Raw genomic sequence first — 24,386 nt, 5'->3', positions numbered from 1 at the left:
TGTGGGGCTTTTTTGGAGATGAGTGTCAGATGTGCTGGCCTCAGTCTCTTCCAAGAGCTATCTGTCATCTTGTCTGTTACTGGCATATCGTCTTCACCACTGATTCACATCCTGCTTCTCCTTTTTTAGAAATACTTCCAGCAGCATGCATCATAGAAAGACCTCGTATATGCCACATGCCCAAGGCCTGCCGAGCAGTGACACACTGAGGGCTGATGCCATAACGTGGTGTAACTGGCTCCAAAGACAGTCTGGGCCTGCAAAGAAAGCCGACAGCTGCCATTCACAGACTAGCTCTTTCCCTTCACTTGCAGGCATGCTGACAGTAGCTGGCCATGTCTGAAGAAGTGAGCTGTAGCTTGTGAAAGCTCATACTGAAACAATGTTATTAAGGTCCCACTGGACTTGTGTTTTATTTGGTAATGACTGACTAACAAGGCTACTCCTTTACAAAGAGCTGGCAAGTCAGCTTTGCATCTGGTGGAAGGGGCGGGGGGGGGGGGAGGTCCAGGCCACAGAAACTTCTCATCAAGTATTTAATGCTGACCATCAAGTGCTGAATGCAGAATTTTTAAAATGAGGATGCCACCCAGTGGATCCCCCACAAAAAGAAAACAAACATGTTCAAGAAGTATCTGGAATATCGCTGCTTACTCACACCTGAGAGGCAAATTATAATACGTAAAGGAGCTACACTACTAAAAGTATCTGTATAGTTGTGAAAGTGCATTTTATGTATAGCTGAACAAGGTACAAATATTGTTCACTAGTCAGTTTTTTATACTGTTCACGGTTTTAAAATTTCTCTCGACGTCCCACTGGCTGAAACTGAAACCATCATAATTGAAAATAAACTGCCATACATACCTACATAAATTAAGGCACATACCTTAAACTTCCCTGTTATGGACATGCAGTGAACAGGACACATATGGAAAATCTGACCAGATATTCTTAAGCAGAAGTGCTAATGAGAGACTGTTGAAATATCAGGCTATTTCCATATTATGCTCAATGGTCAGAATTTTATTGCCTGAGTATTCTGGCTACATCTTAACTACCAATAGAGCTATTACAGCAGCAGTGTACAAATCATCACTCTAATTTTACCACCAGTCAGTAAATTTCATTTTTAAAATGTGTAACCTTCAGGTGCCTCAACCAGCTCTGGCTGTTCTGCTATCCAAGGTTTAGCAGAGTCCTATTCATGGTAATATTCAGCATTTTGCAACTTTCCATCATGAAAAAAGCTCTCCCTTCTCGTTTTCCTAATAAAGCATCCACTGCACAGCAATTGGTGGAGATGCAGAAGATGGAGAAAAGAAATAGGGAGGCTGAATACAAAACCTACAGTAGCCCTCTGGATAATTTTTAGGTCAAAGTTCTACACTGTTGGATTTCAGGTGCTGCCCCATGTTTTAACTACTGGGAGAGTTCACACTATGTGCTGAACATATAGGGATACTTATCTAGGGCACTGCTAATCTCTCATCCGATACACCACCACTATTTAGTAACTAACACTTCTACGCACTTAGCATGCTGATCTGTACAATGAAGAACAGAAGAGTAGGTGTTTATACCCTACTTTCCACTGCCCAAAGGAGTCTCAAAGCAACTTACAATCAATCACCTTCCCTTCCTCTCTGCACAACAGACACCCTGTGAGGTAGGGGAGGCTGAGAGAGCCCTGATATTACTGCTCGGTCAGAACAGCTCTATCAGGGCTGTGACAAGCCCAAGGTCACCCAGCTGGCTGCATGTGAAGGAGCAGGGAATCAAACCCAGTTTGCCAGATTAGAAACTGAGCCAGAGTCTGCTGGATAGCCCTGGGATGTCTGAAATGTTCTTGTATGAATATAGGGGAAAGCTTAATGTGGTGCAAGTCATACATCAAGGCACACTGGCCAGAATACTGCCACATGGGCAAGACATTTGGTAGACAAAGACTGGGTGGCTAGTAAGATTAGTACCAGAAGTTTGAGTATGAAGCTCTCTAGTGCCACCTGCTGCTCAATATAAAAACTGGACTAGGCTACATTAGCTGCCTCCTTGAAAGACAGCCTTCTTTCAATTACCACTCTGGCCTTCCTGTGTTCAGAGCATTTGTAGCAAATACCAGGAACACAAAATGTAGTGCAATTTCTCCCACACACACACACACACATTTGTGGAGTCCTTTTAAAAAATCAAAGGTTATTATATGAAACTATTAAATATTATGCAACATGTGCTTTGCTTAATTATGGTTTTTAAAGAAGCCAAACACCACGTTTTTGTGATAGTAAAACAAGATGGGGCATGAATGGTGGTAGAGCGCTTTGCATCTAATAGCTTGTTCAGCATGAGGCTGGAGGCCGAGAACTTGTATCTAACTAAGCACAGTGTGAATTACTGTGCTTTAATTTGCACCCTGGAATGTTTTATTGCCATAATTAACTGTTTACATATATTTTCTCACAGTATGTGAGGCAAAATGGATGGCACTTGCTCGCAGGGGGAAAACATGGAGAGCTTTGTTGGAAATCAGAAACGCTGAGGATCACCATGAGGATCCCACCCATTGTGCCCTAAATCGCCTTTAAACCTTTTGAAAACTCTTGTTTGGATACAAGACCAAAAATGTCTGTAACACATCTTCATAACATTTAAACTGGTAAAAAAATGTAAGACTTGCATAATTTACATCAGCCTTGGGTGATCAAAAGGGGCTCTCCTCTTGTTTTCACCAGTGAGAAAGCTGATTAGATCCAACCTATTGTATTTGTATCCTGCCCTTCAAGGAGCTGTGGGCCCATGAATGGTGCTGCTGGCTGCCTGTTGCAGAGGGGCTGGAGCGTCAAAAGGGCTATGGCCATGTTTGGCTAGAGGGGCAGGACATGAAGTAATTAATAAGTACAGAGGAGTAAAAGAAGCAGGGCCTGGAGAAACAACCCTGGGGAGGAAGTGCTCCTGGTGAATGAGGGGAAGAGGAGAATGCAAGAAACAGTGTGAGAGGGAAAAGAATAGTGAGATAATATGCTGAGAAGAACTGGGTTTTGATACCCCACTTTTCACTACCTGAAGGAGTCCCAAAGCAAATTGAAAACTTGTTTCCCTTCTTCCCCCATAACAGACATTCTGTGAAGTAGGTGGGGCTGAGAGAGCTCTAAGAGAACAACTCTAAGAGAACTGTGACTAGCCCAAAGTCACCCAGCTGGCTGCATGTAGAGGAGTGGGGAATCAAATCTGGTTCTCCATATTAGTCTAACACTCTTTAACCACAGCACTATGCTGGCACATAGCCAGGAGTGATCAGAAGAGAAGGCTGAATGTCATATATATGTATTTTAAATCACCTACCAGCCAGTAATACCTACCAATCATCCAGCACACAGATTCTTTAATTATCTTATGTGCAACATCATTCAACAATATCTTGACTTCTCTGGTTCCTTTTGGTCTTGCTAACTTAGCAGTTCTTAGCTGGTGGAATGTGTACCACTAATCGAGCCCAGAAGTAGTACAGGTGGGATGCAGAGCTTTCCTAGCAATCTTGGAGGGGATTTCCGCACACCATAAATATAGTGAAATGTTTACTAATGTAGGTATTATATTCTGGCCGCTCCACATGACATTGCCCACATTCAGCATCTGGCCAGCTGACAGCTCGCTACATCTTTCCATTTTAAAGCACACGTTCGGGAATTGCATAAAGTGGATTCGCCAACCTAAAAAGTGCGATCCACCAGCAAACAGCCAGCAGGCAACCGGCAGAAGGAACTTATGGAGGCTCAAACGTGCTACAGTCATCTGCATCGTCCTGCCCTTGCACCCACCTCATTTTCCATTGTTCCCTCACACCCACCTCCCTTTCCGTTGAAGGGGAATTTCTTCTTTTTCAAAATGGCGATGTGCCTGGAGCAACAAATAGGACGACAAGCGTGTAGGCGATGCCAGAAATAAAAGAATATTTTTTCAGTGTGATTAACACAAAGCATGCGTCTTGAAAGTTTTCTTCTCCCCAAATCAGGAACTATATTAATCTCCTGTATTTTTCAGGTTTGGGTATATTGAACTCCCAAAGTGGTGGCATTCAAAAGGCACTGTGCATCTATGATTATAGACATAGGCATTACAACAGATAAGTATGGATTTAAAGAAGAATTAGCGGGTATTGTGGGACCTTTAAACTGCGTCAAAATATGGAGGAAGGGAATTGGTTGCCTGAATTGATTAACAGGCGGAAGCGCGACACGTATAAGGTGGGTTGCTCTCTTTTGCCATTTCCAGCAGCAGATGTGGAGGGTGAGACACACAAAAAGGTGGCAGACAAGGGCAAGACAGCAAAAAGATGAGGAGGGCCTGGAAAGCATGATAAAATTTTTCAGTTTGCCATCCCGCTGGCATAACACTACTTTTTCTAATGTGCAGAAATGTTCTAAGAATCCACACTTACCTTATCCTCACATCTACCTACAAGGGTGACATGCTGTCTCTGCTAACATTATTCACCACCAATTATCCAGATGCAACCTTTTGGCATGCAAGTATTAACCCTGGACAGCCCACATTTCTCCTGTACACTACACCTCTGTCTTTGATGTGCCATTTCCTGGCAATTCTACCTGCCGGAGATTATCCACCAATCCATTCCAACAAATGTACTGCCAAGAATATTACTGCAATGTTTGTGCCCTTAAATCTTACCATAAATGATAAATATAATAGCAGATTGCCTGTAAATGTATCAGTGTAGTTCTCTAAGAAATGGGTTTTTTGTTTGGTGGGACCTAGGTTCTTCATTCAACAGAGGAATTGGTGGGATAGAAGATATGAAAGGCTATATGTGGCTATATTTTCAGTATAGCCACAACTGGCTACAAGTGTACTGAATCAAAAGTCACACACAAAAAAACACCCTCAAAGGACAGGCATTTGTCGTTATTGTGAGTGGTGCAGAAAGACTAGTGGAAGCACAGCACAGAATAGTTGTTCAGCTGTCTACTGTTTCCAGCTTTGCAAAACAGACAGCTCAAAACGTCACAGTGTTTGATATGTGTCCAAGTATGTCTTGATGCTATTTGATGCAATTTATGAGGATTATCCTCGAATTTCTGGATCCATAAGACTGAAATAATTTCCCTAATTTCCCATTAAACCATATAATAAGTAGCTGGTACAGCAGTTTCCAAGCCTCTCTCCCTCCCTTCCTTATTCCACTTAAGGCTGTCTTCATAAACCAGCTGATGGACACAAAACCTCAGTGTTCTTAAGGTGCTGGACCCTGGAATGCCCCACCGTCTTCATGCTTATGTGCCTGGTCAGAGTGGCATTAGCCATTGCCACCTGTAACTTCTCACTAACTGAGTTGTATTTTGCTAATCTCTATACATGGACTTCCACCTGTATTCATGGACTTCCAGATGAGATTTCCTGCTGTAAATGGATTCTTTAAAGCAGTGGCCCCCAACCTGCGGGCCGTGGCCCAGCGCCGGGCCACAAAGGCCATGGCGCCGGGCCGCGGCTCCCTCTCCCCGTCCCCCCACCGCAGTAAAAAACTTCCCAGGCCGCAAGCTTGCGGCCCGGGAAGCTTCTTACTGCGGGGAGGGCGGGGAGAGGGAATCAGGGCCGGGCCGCGCCCGCGTGGCCTGATCCGCGGGTGCGGCTCGATCCGCGGGTGCGGCCCGATCCGCGGGCGTGGCTCGCGGGCGCGGCTCGATCCGCGGGCGCGGCGCGGCCCGCGGGCGCGGCCCGCTGTGTGGGTGTGGCCCGCACGGGCGCGGTCCCCGCGGGCGCGGCCCGATGCCCTGCCGGTCCCCAGCCTAATAAAGGTTGGGGACCACTGCTTTAAAGTATTTTCATCCCTGGCAATTGCTTTAAAGCACTCAGAGGCCTGTTAGTGGCTGTTGATTAAGATCCAGCAGTTTTTCTGAACTGGTGGTCACATAACTCCCTCATCCCTTCCATCACTTTGGAACCTTTTGGAATTTGGCTTAGGTCGGCATGATTTGAACATACAATATACTAACGCCCTTAGTGGGGAAACATTTCACCTTGGATCCTATGAAATAGTTCCCCTTGTGTCTCACGGAGGCTATGCTTGCAAATGCTAACAGCTGATGAAGCAACCATTGCAGCAGCAGATAGTCTCCCTCAGCTGACCAGTAGAAGCACAAGGGGAACCGTTTTATAGGATCTAACTCTCAGCCTTTTGTCAGTAGGTTTTGCACAAGCATTTATTTTTCTGTAAAACTACAGAGTATATAGTTTTCTTCTCTGATCTGTAATTGTGCTGCCCGCCTTTCTATTTACCTGAACATTTAAACCCTAGTATTGTATTATTGTTGTGTCCCTATAATCCACTATGAGCTGGTCTTGGGAGTGGTGGGGAATAAATTTAACAATATAAAAATAGTGTTCTTTAGGGTGGTGTACTTGGCTGTCTGTGTGAGGAAGATTAGACTGAGAGTGTGAATGGTCAAAGGTTAAAGGTAAAGGTATCCCCTGTTCAAGCACCAAGTCATGTCTGACCTTTGGGGTGACACCCTCTAGCGTTTTCTTGGCAGACTCAATACAGGGTGGTTTGCCAGTGCCTTCCCCAGTCATTACCATTTTATCCCCCAGCAAGCTGGGTACTCATTTTACCTACCTCAGAAGGATGGAAGGCTGAGTCAATCTTGAGCTGGCTGCTGGGATCGAACTCCCAGCCTCATGGTCAGAGCTTCAGGCAGCATGTCGGCTGCCTTTCCACCCTTCACCACAAGAGGCTCTTGGTCAAAGGTTACTCAGTCCTAATGTAACATTCTAACTTTTTACAGCATTCCAGCTCACCAAGAGTTCTAGTCTGACCCTCCATGTTTCATCCACACATAATTTAGCAGGTTCATCGAGACGGAAATATGAAGAAATTGATAGCCCTTTAAAAACAAAAATCCCCATTGTATATTAATTCCAGTATATTACCTGTTCATCCTACTCTTCCAAATACATATATCTCCTACCTCACTTATTCTGAGGGAGTCATATTCTGATCCCCGAAAGGGAGACACAATCTGGAATCTTCTAGCCAAACATAAACACTGATTAGTTGTAGTGGTTTCTGTCGGATGATTTTCTAGCCTCTGCTTTAAAACTTCCGAAGGAGAACTCACCACCTCCTGAGGAAGCCTATTCCACTGAGGAACCACTCTGTCAGAAACATCTTCTGAGTGTTTAGCCAAAAATTCTCTGGACTTAATTTCAACCCATTGGTTCTGGTCTGACCCTCTGGGGCAACAGAAAACAACTCTGCTCCATCTTCTATATGACAGCCCCTCAAGTATTTGGAGATAGTCATTATATTACCTCTTAGTCATCGTCTCCCCAGGCTGAACATACCAAGCTCCCTCAACCTTTCCTCATATGACTTAGTCTCCAAACCCTCACCATCTTTGTGGCCCTCCTATGGACATGCTCCAGTTTCTCTACATCTTTCTTCAGTTGTGGTCCCCAAAACTGAACACAGTACTCTGAGGTCTAACCATAGCAGAGTAAAGCAGTACCATCACCTTGTGTGACCTGAACATTACACTTATTTTTATACAGCCCCCCTCTATTCCTTCATCGAAATCATTTATACTTTGTTGATCTTAAATGTGCCACTGGATTCAAACTTTGTTCTGCTGTGTCAGACCAACACTGTTATCCACTTGAATCAATTTTATTTTAGGAATTGGCTGGCAGCAGTCCTGCAAAGTCTATTTTTTAAAATTAGAATTACTTTCTTCAAATTTCAATTGCATATTCCATACTTTCTTAAGGTATAACAAATCTGTTACATGATCCTGAATCAGTACTTTTGGTTTATGTCCGAAGTAGCTTGTTGGATCAAAGCAAAGTCCACAACTTTATGCAACTAATAGAAATGAGGGAGTCCATCAAACAATGACAAATACTCTATCCCTGCTTTGATGACAACATGTCATTACAAAAATGACCCTTCCTTGTCCCTCTTTTTTGTTTAGATACAAGGCAACTTCAACCATCTCCCCCTTGGCCTTATGACCCATCTTATCAATATCTGGGACCAATTGCAACTCCATCAGTACATCCAGCAACACCAATTTCACCTGGAAGGGCTAGTGGAATGACATCCCTGTCTGCTGAACTTTCTAGCCGACTGACAGGTAAGTCCCTGATTATTTTATTTTTTTCCAATTTACTAAACTCTGTATTCCCAAGTTGTAAGATAGGGCATCAAAGGAGCTATGAACAATTGGCAAGGAAAGCTCAGCCTTTCCTCAGATTCATTCTTGTATGTGCCTTCTTTTGCTCATTTTCCCTTGATCCCTTCTCCTGTGGAACTTCAAACACTTTTGGCCTTTGTAGTTTAGCTTGCAAACCTTCAAATGGCAGCAGGTAAAAAATGTTTTCATTCTTAACTTAGAGGAGCTTTAAATAAGCTTCTCTATAGACCAGATTTTGTTTGGCTCGACTGAGCTAAATGGATTCTTGGGGCATTTCTGCTCCCTTCAAACATAGTGAAATACTTATCTTATGTTGTTGCTATATTCTGGCCCTTCCACATGACGTTGCCAACATGCAGCATCTGGGCAGTAACCAGCCGGCTACATCCTCCATTTTAAAGCGCTAGTTGGTGAATCCCAAAAAGTGGATTCACCAACCTATGTAGCACTATCTAATTGAGAGCAGGCCACCAGAGCAGGGAGGTTATGGAGGCTCAAACACACAAAAGGCGCCTGCCTCATCCCACCCTCGCTCCCATGCCCCACTCCCGGGGACGGGAACATCTTTTTTAAAATAGCTGACATCCTGAAGCAATTAAGAGGTGGACAAGTGTACCGCCAATGCCAGAAATAAAAGAATATATCCCAAAATTTGTTACACAAAGCATGCCTCTTGAAAGTTTCAAAGAACTGCCCAGTTTAGCCCTGCCTCACCCCACCACCAATAAACAGAAAGAAATTTCCAAGCTGGCGATGGCAAAAAGCTTTATTCAGAATGAGTTCCTAGGTATAAAACCTCATTTTCATATATTATTTCCTCAGTAAACTTATTTCTGAATTGGTTTTTTTCAGGGATACAAACAAAGTCTTCAACCCACTATCTAATTTTTATATTTTATATACCTTATATTTTATATTTTAAGCCATATAATTGGGTCTATTAGTATCAAAGGTCCATAAAGGTAACTATTTTATAAATGACCCTAATGATACTAATAGACCCAAATTATAGGGCTTAAAATATAAAATATAAGGTATATAAAATATAAGAATTAGATAGTGGGTTGAAGACTTTGTTTGTATCCCTGAAAAAAACTAATTCAGAAATAAGTTTACTGAGGAAGTAATTTACGAAAACAAGGTTTTGTACCTAGGAACTCGTTCTGAATAAAGCTTTTTGCCATCGCCAGCTTGGAAATTTGTTTCTGTTTATTCATCTTCAGCTGACGGGTCGTCTCTGCTCACCCCACCACCAAGCAAGCCGTCGAGGGAAACCCACGCACCCCCTCCATGCTGGGGAGACCTGAAGACGAGCCAGGCAATGATGCAAGTCCTGAGCGAGGTGCGTCTGCCTCTTGTCACTCCCCTCCACCCCGTGTCTGTTCCTCAGCAGCATCTTTCCCTTCCATGGACGGGGCCATTCCCGCCGGGTGAGGAGAGGACGGGAGGCACGATTTTATTTTGCATTATGCCACTCAGTTGGTACAATGCTATTTTTAAAGATGTAGAGAAATGCCCTTGATCTTAGTTGCAATCAGCCTCCATAACAGCCATGGGGGCCATTTCTAAACCAAAGGGAACTCTGATGAGGTGCATTGTTGTTAAGTAATAGGAGTGATGTTAATTGTTCTGGTGTAACATCTAATCTCTTTGTTTCTGCCTTACACGTTGTATCTGTAGCCCACCTACTGGGCTGCCTTGAAGAGACTTTGTTCATATATCACACATGAACCTCTAGGCTTCTGAGGGAAAATGTGCATAGAAAAAATGCACCTGGCAGCAGTAATACTTGCCACAGCAGCACTTCCAGTAGAAAAAGCAGTCTGACAGGTGATGGGGACAGAAGTTGGAGCAGAGACTTATAAAGATGGAGACAGCTATGAAGTCTTATTTAATTCCAAATAATAAGATTTCATAAGATTGATAAGTTTTTTGTGAATGACCAAAACCCTGTTCACATGTTATAGGGAATGCAGGAACACCCTGCCTGTATGCGCATTAGTCTGTAAGAAAGAGCGAAGTTGTGTTCACTTTACAACCTACAAACTAGTAGCTGGACAAAAGTTTGATTTAAATCACGTGTTCGGTTCTACATGTACTGAGTGAGAATTCAGTGGGAATACATCACATATACAAAGAGAATTCAAATGTATACTGTACAGATTGTATATGTATTCAGTGGAACTTGTGAACAGGACTACAGAAAAATGTGCAATTAAAGGTGATTCTTGCCTATCCTTCCCTTAGTAATTAAAGGGGTCTTTGGTTGTGGTATTGTATGAGATAACATAGACAAAATTATTGGTCTGTATTTGCATATAAGGTAGGAATAAGTTGTAATGTTGCATAGAGAGTTTTGCATGTGTTAGACAGCTAGTCCAGAACTTGGGATATTTAAGACTTTCCCCAAACAAGTGACTCATTCCCAAGGTCACTAGTCACTGCTGTTGCACTAAATTTTGGGTCATTTTTATTTGGACAGTAGTTATGGAGACTGGGGGAATTCAGGAAGGCAGTGGCTGAACAGCTGTCTCTGTGGTAGCACTTGACGTTCCCAGCACAATTAGCTGGAAGACTGCATCAAGATCTAAGGGTACCTCTTGCAGCAAAAAAAAAAAAAAAAAAAAAGAACAAATCTGCCTGCAGTGCCATACTGTGGGGACTCTACTGTGGAACTCCGCCTTTCTCAAAATGGAGTCTGTCATTTAAGATTTGAATCCATCCGGCACTGTGTGACTGAAAGAATAATTCACACTGTCTGGGAAACCAATCCAAGAGTCTCCTGGCTGTCTCCCAACAAAGGCCATTACCAACCTTGTAAACAACACTCAGACATTGTTTTCAAGCCTTACTATGAATGACTTCTAAATTCTAGGATTTGACCCAGTTCTGTTTGACCAGAATTCTTTCCAATTGCAGCATTAGTCAGATGAATGGTGAGTTAGTAACATGTTTAAAAGAGATCTTCATGTGGAGGCGTGGTATCTGCCTATGAGAGAACTCAAAAATATCAACAACAAAACTTTCACTTGCTGTTTGTAACTTTTAAAGATTATATGGATGAGTTTTGCCCTTAAGCAAATGTAACTGGTTTTATAATGAGGCTTTTGTGTCTGGGGTACTATTTATACTTCAAACACTACTTTGTACACACATAAAAAGCCTCTAATCTTTATATCCCCCCACTAAATTCACCTTCCCACAGTACATAAAAGCATATAGTCAATTTCCTTTTCAAGGGGCAGATGGAATACAAATTTGAAACATGTAGACTAATATTTGAGAGAATATGAAGGATCCAAGAAATTGCCTTTACTCATTGACTGAATAATAGGTCACCTATGTCATGACTTCTGTTTTTCTTAGAAAAATATGGTATGTATCTATAAGAATTAACCAGCAATAATCCTTGGTTTGTCTCACTAATATTGAGGAACAGGAGGCATAAAATATCATAATAGATTCAGTTTACATTTACTACTTTGTTTTCCTACCAGGACTCTTGTGCCTTTAATAGCTTCATATGTTTAAGTGAAGCTTTTTATACTCCACCTTCTCCATGTTAAGCCCAACATCACCTGTTGAATGTTTGCCTAGTGCAGTAATTAAAAGCATAGTGGAAAATGAGACTATTTACAGTTGATGTTTCAAAGGAAATCTAATCTGTTAGAGGTATGCCCAGGTGTTCAGGAGGAGTATTAAGTGGAAAGGCAGACAATAACTATACTTGACAGATCAAGAAATTTAAACTACTACAGCATGTCACAGAAACTCACTGCAAAACTTGTGGAAGTATATCAAAGAGGCTTGGCTTCTGGGCTGACAAGCTTTCAGGACGTGACCATATAATATGTCTAGTGTGCTTTTTAATCTAGTCCCAGTGCAGACTGTTTCTGTTTTTTCTCTCCTGCCGACTGGTTCCCTGCCCCCATACATACACATTCCTTTTACGCGGATTCCACACCATGTCTGAGGTGCTGTTGCCATAAGGAAAGATTTCTTTATTGTTGTTTTTAATGCCTCATAATAACTGGCAAGAAAGGGGAGCCACGATCTCTGTTAATTAGACTCTGTTGAGAAGCTTTCTCAAGAGGCCATTATCTTTTTAATCCCTTTTTGAGGGTGGAGGGAGTTCTTCCATCAAAAGAGTTGAAGCACAACCATCATTTTAAACACAAGACACATTCTTGGGAATATTTTCACAACTCATTGTTGGGAGAAGGCAAGGCACTTAAGTTCTTCCTGAGCTGAGAGGAAGGGAAGTATGATTTTCATAAACGTCTTCAACAGAATCAAAACATGGGCACATTTTGAGAATTACAACAAAACAATGAATGGTTTGCCAGTTAAGAAGCACTGAATTTATATTACTTTACATTTCCCATTTTATCAGTTATTGTGTAGTTAAACCCTGGTATTTTTAAAAGCAACCAAAAGCATCAACCTCAGGTAGGGTTGTCCACCTCCAGGTGAAGAAAATGGCTGCTTTGGAAGGTGGACACTATGACATTATACACCATTGATGATCCCACCCTCTAGATGTGTAAAAAATCTCCTGTATTTTTCAGGTTTGGGTATATTGAACCTGAAAAACATTGGTATTTCCTGATATTCGCAAATCCTAATACCAGTATGGTATTTGGATGTGATATGTATACAGGAATGCTGATTTTTTTAAAAGATCCGCTATACCCTATTGTTGTTGTTGTTGTTATGTGCGAAGTCGTGTCTGACCCATCGCAACCCCATGGACAATAATCCTCCAGGCCTTCCTGTCCTCTACCATTCCCCGGAGTCCATTTAAGTTTGCACCTACTGCTTCAGTGACTCCATCCAGCCACCTCATTCTCTGTCGTCCCCTTCTTCTTTTGCCCTCGATCGCTCCCAGCATTAGGCTCTTCTCCAGAGAGTCCTTCCTTCTCATGAGGTGGCCAAAGTATTTGAGTTTCATCTTCCGGATCTGGCCTTCTAAAGAGCAGTCAGGGTTGATCTCCTCTAGGACTGACCGGTTTGTTCGCCTTGCAGTCCAAGGGACTCGCAAGAGTCTTCTCCAGCACCAGAGTTCAAAAGCCACAATTCTTTGACGCTCGGCCTTCCTTATGGTCCAACGTTCGCAGCCATACATTGCAACTGGGAAGACCATAGCCTTGACTAAACGCACTTTTGTTGGCAGGGTGATGTCTCTGCTTTTTAGGATGCTGTCTAGATTTGCCATAGCTTTCCTCCCTAGGAGCAAGCGTCTTTTAATTTCTTTGCTGCAGTCCCCATCTGCAGTGATCTTGGAGCCCAGGAAAATAAAATCTGTCACTATCTCCATTTCTTCCCCATCTATTTGCCAGGAATTGAGAGGGCTGGATGCCATGATCTTTGTTTTCTTGATGTTGAGTTTCAAGCCAACCTTTGCACTCTCCTCCTTCACCCTCATCAACAGGCTCTTTAGTTCCTCTTCACTTTCTGCCATTAGAGTGGTATCATCTGCATATCTGAGGTTGTTAATATTTCTCCCTGCAATCTTGATCCCAATTTGTGACTCCTCTAATCCCGCATTTCTCATGATGTGCTCTGCATACAAGTTAAATAGGCAAGGCGACAGTATACAGCCTTGCTGAACTCCTTTCTCAATTTTGAACCAGTCAGTGATTCCATGTTCAGTTCTCACTGTTGCTTCTTGACCTGCATATAAATTTCTCAAGAGACAAATAAGATGCTCTGGTATTCCCATCTCTTTAAGAACTTGCCACAATTTGTTGTGCTTCACACAATCAAAGGCTTTAGCATAGTCAATGAAGCAGAAGTAGACGTTCTTCTGGTACTCCCTAGCTTTCTCCATGATCCAGTGTATGTTGGCAATTTGATCTCTAGTTCCTCTGCCTCTTCGAAATCCTGCCTGTACTTCTGGAAGTTCTCGGTCCACATATTGCTGGAGCCTAGCTTGTAGGATTTTGAGCATAACTTTGCTAGCATGAGAAATTAGTGCAATGGTGCGGTAGTTTGAACATTCTTTGGCATTACCCTTCTTTGGGATTGGAATGTAAACTGACCATTTCCAATCCTGTGGCCGTGGTTGAGTTTTCCAAATTTGCTGGCATATTGAGTGTAGCACTTTTACTGCATCGTCCTTTAAGATTTTGAATAGTTCAACTGGAATGCTGTCACCACCACTAGCTTTGTTGCTCAGACTTCCTAAGGCCCATTTGACTTCACATTCCAGGATGTCTGGCTCCAGGTCAGTAACTACCCCACTGTGGTCATCAGGGATGTTAAGCTCGCTCTTGTATAGTTGTTCTGTATAATTTTGCCACCTTTGTTTAATCTCTTCTGCTTCTGTGAGGTCCCTACCATTTTGGTCCCTTATCATACCCAACTTTGCATGAAACGTTCTCTTCATATCTCCAATTTTCTTGAAAAGATCTCTGGTCCTCCCCATTCTATTGTTTTCTTCTATTTGTTTGCACTGTTCATTTAAGAAGGCATTCTTATCTCTTCTAGCTTTTCTCTGGAATTCTGCATTCAATTGGGTGTATCTTTCTCTTTCTCCCTTGCCTTTCACTTCCCCTCTCTCCTTAGCTATTTGTAAAGCTTCCTCAGACAACCATTTTGATTTCTTGCATTTCTTTTTCTTTGGGATGGTTTTAGTTGCTACCTCTTGTACAATGTTGCGAACCTCCGTCCATAGTTCTTCAGGCACTCTGTCTATCAGATCTAATTCCTTAAATCTATTTGTCACCTCTACTGTGTATTCGTCGGGGATATGATTTAGTTCATACCTGAGTGGCCTAGTGCTTTTCCCTACTTTCTTCAATTTAAGCCTAAATTTTGCCACAAGAAGCTCATGATCTGAACCACAATCAGCTCCTGGTCTTGTTTTAATTGACTGGATAGAACTTTTCCATCTTTGGCTGCAGAGCACATAGTCAATCTGATTTCCGTGTTGACTGTCTGGTGATGTCCATGTGTAGAGTCGTCTCTTGGGTTGTTGGAAAAGAGTGTTTGCTATGACCATTGTATTCTCTTGACAAAATTCTACCAGCCTGTGCCCTGCTTCATTTTGTACTCCAAGGCCAAACTTGCCTGTTATCCTGGTTATCTTTTGGCTTCCTACTTTAGCATTCCAATCCCCCATGATGATAAGCACATCATTTTTTGGCGTTGCTTCTAGAAGGTGTTGTAGGGCTTCATAGAACTGATCAACTTCATCCTCTTCAGCAGCAGTGGTTGGGGCATAGACCTGGATCACTGTGATGTTGAATGGTTTGCCTTGGATTCGAACTGAGATCATTCTGTCATTTTGGGGATTGTATCCCAAGACTGCTTTTCCTACTCTCTTATTGATTATGAAGGCTACTCCATTTCTTCTGCGAGATTCTTGTCCACAGTAGTATACCTGATGGTCATCTGAATTAAATTCACCCATTCCTGTCCATTTTAGTTCACTGATTCCTAAAATGTCGATGTTCAGTCTTGTCATTTCTTGTTTGACCATGTCCAGCTTGCCTTGATTCATGGATCTGACGTTCCAGGTTCCTATGGAATAAAAATCTTTACAGCATCGGACTGTCTTTTTAACATCTATATGCACTCTCTGGCCCAGCTGGTTCAGAGTTTTGGCCTGGGGTGTCACCAGTATGTGGATGACACCCAGCTCTATCTCCTGATGGATGGACGGACAGATCTCCCCCCAGATACATTCGCCAGTTGTTTGGAAGTGATGGCTGGATGGATCAGACAGAGTCATCTGAAACTCAAACCCTCCAAGACAGAGGCCCTGTGGCTGGGTAGAAGGGGACAGGAACAGGAAGCACGTCTCCCCTCCCTGGATGGGGTGCAACATAATGGCCAGGAATTTTGGGGTAATCTTCTATGCCTCTTTATCTATGGAGGCTCAGGTCATAAAGACAGCCCAGATGCTGTTTTTCCATCTGCGCCAAGCATGGCTACTAACGCCCTACCTGTCCACAGAACACTTGGCCACAGTAATCCATGCAACAGTCACTTCCAGATTAGACTTTTGTAACTTGCTCTATGTGAGCCTACCCTTGTTCCTGACCCAGAAATTACAACTGGTACAGTTGTACGGGTCCTCACTAGGTCAACTTGGAGGGCCCATGTCCAGCCAATGCTGAGGCAGCTGCATTGGTTGCCAGTTTGCTTCCAGATCAAGTTCAAGATTTTAGTTTTTGCCTTTGAAGCTGTCTGCAGCTTGGGTCCTACCTATCTGCGGGTCCACTTATCTCCTTATGCTCCCCACAGAGCCCTTTGCTCTGTGGGGATGAATTTGCGGGTGGTCCCGGTCCCCTGGAAAGCACTCCTGGCCTCGGCCAGGGCCAGGGCTTTTTCAATCCTGGCCCTATCTTGTGGAATGAACTCCCAGAAGAGCTGAGGGCCCTGACAGAAATCTCTGGATTCTGTAGGGCCTGCAAGACAGAGCTCTTCCGCCAGGCATTTGGTTGAGGCCAGGCTGGGGACCAGGGTAATAAGATTGGGCCCAACCCCTTGAGCACTCAGTACCTCTCTGGGCCAACATCGCCTCATGAAATTAATACAATATCATGACTGTAACTGGAGAGCTGAGATGCTGTGAGGTGGCTGAGTAGGAATTGTTGTAGCCCCCATCTATTGTAGAGTTGTTGCTGGTTTACTGGATTGTTTTTTAAATGTATTTTTGTGTTTTTATTGTAAACCGCCATGAGCCAGCTGGGCCAAGAGTGGTGGTATATAAGCCAAATAAATAAATAAGTTTTTATGATGCCATTGGGAAGAAGAAGAAGAAGAAGAAGAAGAAGAAGAAGAAGAAGAAGAAGAAGAAGAAGAAGAAGAAGAAGAAGAAGAAGAAGAAGAAGAAGAAGAAGAAGAAGAAGAAGAAGAAGAAGAAGAAGAAGAAGAAGAAGAAGAAGAAGAAGAAGAAGAGTTGGTTCTTATATGCCGCTTTTCCCTACCCGAAGGAGGCTCAAAGCGGCTTACAGTCGCCTTCCCTTTCCTCTCCCCACAACGGACACCCTGTGAGGTGGGTGAGGCTGAAAGAGCCCTGATATTCCTGCTCAAGGTCACCCAGCTGGTTGCATGTGGGGGAGCACAGAATCGAACCTGGCATGCCAGATTAGAAGTCCGCACTCCTAACCACTACACCAAACTGGCTATGTGTGTGTGTGTGTGTGTGTGTATACATACATACATACATACATACATACATACATACATACATACATACATACATACATACATACATACATACATACATACATACATACATACACACACACATACATACATCACAAAAGCTTTAATAGCAACAATGTCAAAAAATCTTTGTTGTGGATGAACCAATACACTTTGTATTTTGATCTGACAATTAACTTAATTTATTAGTTCATTTGTTTTCTCCTAAGGTATCATGTAGTTCTAATATGCTTTAATATTTACATAATTGTTCTCTTTTATCTTCCTCAAACCAGGTGCTTCTGATCTAACAGCATTCAGTGATCCACGAGTAGGAATTGATCGTCCTTTCCCAGCAATTCCTTCCATTTCTGATCCTCGCATGCACTATCCAGGAGCATTCACCTATACTCCAACACCTGTCAGCTCAGGAATAGGAATTGGTATGTCAGCCATGACCACTGCTACCAGATACCACACTTATCTACCACCTCCATACCCAGGTTCTTCTCAAGGTCAAGGTGGCCCATTTCAAACCGGCTCCCCCTCTTATCATCTCTACTATGGAACTTCAGCAGGATCATACCAGTTCTCCATGATGTCTGGAGGTGATCGGTCCCCTCCACGTATTCTTCCTCCTTGCACTAATGCTTCTACGGGATCTACTCTCCTCAACCCCAATCTTCCAAATCAAAATGATGTTGTGGATACAGAAGGTAGCCATAGCAACTCCCCTACTAACATGGGAACCACAGCAAGGCTAGAAGAAGCAGTATGGCGACCATATTGAATAAATTATTTGCCAACATGGGCTGGGACTAAAATGTTTTATCTGCTGATATCCATAGTTTCCTCATTAATGACTTTGGGTACTGCCATATTTATATTTTTCTCTGAAAAACAATTGGCCCAGAAGTCAGTGTTTCTAGGAGTAGTATCAAAATGTTATCTGATAGATTTTAGGCAGTAAGGTGATAACATTCCAGAAAAGTATATTTGCCCAGGACTGAACTTCTGAAAACGAGAGCATTTACGATGGCAGTACTCACTCACTTTGTCTACAGATATGGTGAAAAGTAGATCTCTGTTTCCAGAGCTGGCGACTTCAAACACAGGTTTCGGGCATGTCAAAGACTGTAAAGAGTGTTTTGTTTGACATCTGATTTGGGGACTTAAAGCCTAACACAATCTCAATCATCATAATCATTTTGACATGCGAGTTAAAAAGAAGTATAGGAAGATTCTCAGAGAGAAACTGTGAATGCTTCTGATTTAGCAATGCTGTGAATGAGAGGTTTTATATCCTGGAATTATTTTTTTTAGCCAAGTTGTATATTCCAAAGAGTGGGAATTATTTCTTATTTTTATTTTTTAGGATGCAACTCATCCTTTTTTGCATATCATTTTTTTTTGTTTTCTTTTTTTGGCACCTTAAGATTTGCAAAAAGATGTAATCTTTTTTTTTAATGTGCTTGCTTTTCTTGTATTTTGCAATCTGAAGGCATAAATCCTTCCACTCCCTGCATGGGAGGGGTAATTTAATTCTTCCTTAATATAAAAGAGCAACAGCCTTGAGTCCTTTTCAACTACTGAAAATGTATATGATGAGTAACTCAATATTTATGCTCAGCATTGAAAAATTTTGTTTGATACCTTTATTATTTAAATATGCTTAAAAATAAGCACATGCATTTTTGTAGCAACCAAAGTTTAAAATTATCACATAAAATGGCTGGAATGATTATGGGTAATGTGATTTTTAATTATTTAGAAGTTTTGTTTACATTTAGCTCCATTTCATTTTCAACACTCAATATTCAATGAAGTCGTTTTAGTCCAGTTGAGAACTCAGAATTGTTTTATATGCCAGTAAAATAGAAATATACTGGTGTATGTGTGTCATCATTTTATAAAAGAACTTTGCACCAAATTTTGGCACAATTTTATTTGAACAGTGAGTATAGAACACGGGAACACTGGGAGGCAGTGGCTGAATCAGTCTCTGTGGTAGCACTTGGGGTTTCTAGCACAGCTGGACAGTATTCTGCACCATGATCTCAAGGCAAAATCAAACACAACTTGATGCTGTAAGTGGCTTCTGCATTATGGGCAGAATCTGAAAAAACCCTGAACATTCTACCCTAAACTAGTGGGAGATGCAAGAACTTGTTTGAGGGGCTCTAAATCCTAAACAGAATTATTTGGACAGACATCCCATTGAAACTATAAGACTAAAAAGAGATGCCAGACAGTCGCATGACTCTCTGATTTCTTTGTTTAAAATAATGGGAGAGGTTTGAGTTTCAGTGGTAGGACACCATGAGGGCAGCAAGTTTTCAACTCTCTCCCTCATGCTTTTCTTCCCAAAGGGGACAAGATCTATATTACTGGAGGGGAGCTTTTTCAGCTTTCCGCAGGGCCTGTAAAATGGAGCTCTTCCGCCGGGTCTGCGGTTGAAGTTGGGCAGCCAGGTAGATCAGGGCCCCTCTTAAAGAAGCAGCAGTAGCAAATTCTATCTGTGCTCTCTTCCTCTCCCCCCCCCCCCTAGATATTGGGGTATTTTTAGAGTTGGAACGAATTTACCTCCAAGTCTTATGGTTTTTATGTAAGAAATCGGTTTTTATCTGTTTTAAGAGGTTTTTACTGGGGTTTTTAATATAGGATTGTAACCCGCCACGAGCCTTCGGGGAGTGGTGGGCAATAAATTGAAGAAATTAATTAATTAATTAAGTAGCCTTTCCCACACATAATTCCTCTCAAACTAGGAGCCTATTGTGGTTGGTTTATGGTTAAAGAAAAGGAATGGGATGTGTCTGTCACATGTAGCTTGGGACCAAGTTCCACAGAAATGCATCTAGGAGCTTGAGCAAATCAGGGTTCTGATCTCATGTTCACTTACTAAGGAGTATATTTCATTGACCTCAGCAAGAGTTACCTCTGTGAATTGAGTTGCATTATTTGATCTTCAGCATCTTACAAAAAGCAAGCCCACAGTTAGAAAGGCAAGGAAAATAATATTCTGAACTGGTACACAGAGCATAGAACAGTCCAGCCTGGTAGTCAGTTTGTAATTTTAAAAATAATAATAGCTCAACTGGAGTGTTGTTTTGAGACTATCACTGTTGTCTATTACACCTGAAACATAGAAGACATCACTGTAAATTTTAAGGCACTATTTTATGATAGAGTTGGGTCTAAGTGCAGTTGTGTTCTTCATTAAAGAGAAACAACTGAAGTCAACGGAATCAGAATGGTCTTTTGATAGTTAGTTAATGGATTTTTAAAAAAATAATGTAACACTTGTAGGTCAACTCTTGAGTATTTGAAAGCAGGCCTTTAAATCAGTGTTGTGTTTAGAACATAAATATTGGATTCAGTTTAGAAAGATCTTTGGCTGCAGGCAGCAAAACAGCTGGACTTATTTAAAGTATTTTTTTCTATATATCGCTATATATGTCGATTTTGCTTTTGCATTATTTGTATGTCTGATGCAGTAGCACTTTGGTATAATTGTTACAGAATAAAGCCGCTATGTCATCAGTAAGATCAACATTCTGCAAAATGTTCTGCAAAAAGGTTTTTAACTGATCTCGTCCAAAACTCAAAAGATCATACAATGTCATTTTCAAACCCTTTTAGTTTCATTTATCATTGCTCCATTATGGTAATGAAAGTGAATACTATTCTTAATTTGAGTTAATTAGTTTTGCAAGTGGAAGAGTTAAAACTTTCCTTTTTGTAAATCTGGAATATACAAGACTATTCTATGCTTCTGAAATGAAAAAGTAAATCAAACAATGTTTCAATCAAAAACTGTTTCAGTCATACCAAGTGATTACCCTCTACTTTGTTGACTTTTCATATATTGACTTCTTATGTTTCAAGTAGCGTTCAAATGTGTCTCATAACTTTTCGATGGTATTCTGCTTCAAATATAACACTTTATCTTTCATAAGTACTTACTGCGGACATCCATTTACACATAAAAATAATACCCATTTATTATACATGTCATAAATCAGGGCATCAATTGTGATTTATGTCTCAAAAACGGTGTTAATCTTTAAGGTTCCGTTGGATTTCTATTTTATTTTGCTACAATAGGCTAACATGGCTACTCCACTGAAAGTATCACAAACTGTAGGCCATTGTGCAGGTATTACAGACATCCACTGTCCACACTGCTGCATTTTTGACTATTTAGTTTAGAATCACCTTCTACAAATGGGCTGAGATGGAGCCATGCTAATGCAGAAAGAATAAACTTGACTAGGATAAGATCCTGTGGAAATGCAGTTTTTAGGGCCAGCTCAATTAATATTACATAACACATAAAAGGCACTGTATATTAATTCAGAGGATTGCACTAGGTTTATGCTGTTATGCCCATTCTATATTCATTCCATCCTATTGTATCTGTGTATCACAAACTGAAAATTCAGAAGGGTTATGCTTACAAAGGACCAAATGCTTACAGCTAATCTGTCAAGATTATATCTAACAATTCAACTGCATCTACCTACCATTCTCCCCTCTGCCTTCTTTGAATACAATTCTCCCTTTCTAGATCAAACTTTTCCTAAATTAAAATCACAATAATATTGTTGATCACCTAATCTATCACTTCATGTTAAATCTTTATTATCACCAAGTAACTCTGGATTTAGTGCCACAGAAACACACCATTCATTTCTAGCCTATTAGAAAACTAGATCTGCCTTTTAGAAGACACTTTTTTGTCACAAATAAATGTCAATAAGTTCGAAAACCATAAATATGGTTAATAATATATAATTGACAGCCTAAGAACTTCAGAATAACTGTATTTAGGACTGAGAGACTTGCTCATTGGACAGATAGTTCTATAATACTCTGTAAAATATAGCTCTAAGATCTGGAAAGAATCTTTCCTCGTTATGGTTTATTTTTTTACAAAGTATTTGGTACCATTTATTCTTGTAGAATGCTTTCTTGTGTTTAATAACATACATAATTCCACAAAGTGTTTCTGCTGAAGCGACAGTTCTCAAACTTTATCTGCACCTCTCTCTGGGTCTGCACCACTTCAGAAAGTGATTTTCCTCACCTTGAAAAGATACAATTGCTTGACCATGTGGATTAATACTGAGGGACCTGTCTGATGACATTTGGGTAGATGCTAGGAGATGCACTTCCCATGATTACAGAAAAAAACAGAATCACAAAGCAAAATAATTTGGTAGTCCTCTCTGTACTAGAAATATTTGTGATACATAGATCCTGAGTGCTATTACAATTCTAATTTCAACAATTTTCCATTTTAAATTTCACTCCTCAAGGGGATATTTGACCATTCCATTTTTTGAAAATATACCTATAATTTAAGATGCTGTCCCAAGCAATATAGTTTTAAAAACTGATTATAACAATAATTAGTCAATGGTGAATATTGGGGAATTAATTTTTATTTAAATGAACAGCATAGTATATAATCCCTTGAATCTGAAGCAGTAGGATTAAAAACAGTTTTAATTTACTCAACTTTAATAGAGCTGCACTAGCCTGTCCTCTCCCCTCCCCCTCCCCCAGCCAGGATCTTTGTTAAGGGCTGGATATAAATTCTGTAACATAATTCTAGAAATAAATTGTGTTTACCCTCTAGCAACATAAACTAACTTTATTTATTCCTGAGTGCTGAGACTTTTATAAAGAGAGTATCCTTTATCCCCTTAAACTGATTTCCCACAAATATCCCACACAACCATAAATAATTCTGGATTTCTTCTGCCCTCAAGATATCTATTTACATGTACTATCCTTTGCTCAACATTTTTTGTTTATACCATTTTATTTTATATGATAAGGCTTTTTATGCCTTACTACACCTTTCTTGATTTTACTTGGTCAATACCAGCCATTTTTCCTACACTTATTGTAAAAGGATTTTTGTCAGGAGATTTCATTGTATTTATGTATGTAAATAGATTTCAGAAACTTCATAGAAAAATATTGTTAATGCTTGTAAGTATTCAACCTTTTTCCTTTGTTACATTTTATTCTGAATTTGCCTTTGTGTTTGCTGAATACTGTAGGAAACTTGTTTCTTCTCAACTTCATTATTTTAAGATTTGAGATTTAACTCTTTTAGTTACTTTGTAAGCAGTTGCAGCATGGCGTCGTGTGGGCACATCAAAACCTCTTCACTTTTTTGTAGGAGAAAATGAATGTGCGAACAACTGTTGGTTATTTGTGGTATTCTGGATGTAACAGAAACAATTCTGGAGAAAAAAAACATGTTTCTATGAGAAATGATGTGTGGTAAAGCTGATGGATGAACACAATGACAAGCAGGGCCCCTTATGGAACATATATTTGGATATGTGAGTTCAGCATTTTCTGACCATATTTACAACCAGCTTATGCTGTGTAAAAGAACTGCCACATACTCTTCTTGATACTGCTATATAGATCACTTTCAGAAAGGGGATTTTTTTTCTTTCTCCTGATGATAATTCTGTTCTCTAACTAGGAAGAGAACTGGAGCCCATTTTCCCAAGACCAATAGATCTCTAGATATTGTTATATCTAAATAGGCACTTCCTCTACATAGCAAGGTCAGTGTGTTCAGGACAATTCATTGTGACTAGCTTGTGGAGCAGCTGGACTGCTGGATTGGTTCTAATGGAAACTTGCTTTCTTTGTACCACAATTTCGTCTGTAAATTCAATATTATAATTAGTGTGAATGACAAATAAACTGTTTGAGATCTATACAAGGTTTTGGGTTTCTTCGTGTGTAAATAGGGTTTTGGCAGCACAGACAGCCTTCTCACACAGTTTTTCTAGTCTTTGTAGACTGAGAGCCAGTTTGGTGTAGTGGTTAGGAGTGTGGACTTCTAATCTGGCATGCCAGGTTCGATTCTGCGCTCCCCCACATGCAACCAGCTGGGTGACCTTGGGCTTGCCACAGCACTGATAAAACTGTTCTGACTGAGCAGTGATATCAGGGCTCTCAGCCTCACCCACCCCACAGAGTGTCTGTTGT

General features: G+C 41.0%; 1 protein-coding gene across 4 annotated transcripts in view; it reads left to right on the top strand.

Moving 5' to 3' along the window:
- RUNX1 (RUNX family transcription factor 1) overlaps positions 1-24,117 on the top strand; it is a 236,296-nt gene extending 212,179 nt beyond the window's left edge. For all 4 annotated transcript variants that reach the window (XM_077342650.1, XM_077342647.1, XM_077342648.1 and 1 more), the window contains 2 exons: positions 7,986-8,147; positions 17,660-24,117. In XM_077342650.1, the coding sequence (XP_077198765.1) occupies positions 7,986-8,147; positions 17,660-18,153 (656 nt within the window). In that variant the 3' untranslated portion in view covers positions 18,154-24,117. The remainder of the gene's footprint in view (positions 1-7,985; positions 8,148-17,659) is intronic.
- Positions 24,118-24,386: the final 269 nt, after the last annotated feature.

This window comes from Paroedura picta, chromosome 6 (genome assembly GCF_049243985.1).
Source record: "Paroedura picta isolate Pp20150507F chromosome 6, Ppicta_v3.0, whole genome shotgun sequence".
Lineage (NCBI taxonomy): Eukaryota > Metazoa > Chordata > Lepidosauria > Squamata > Gekkonidae > Paroedura > Paroedura picta.
Note: the sequence above shows the minus strand (reverse complement) of the source record. Positions and strands in the feature narration are given on the sequence as shown.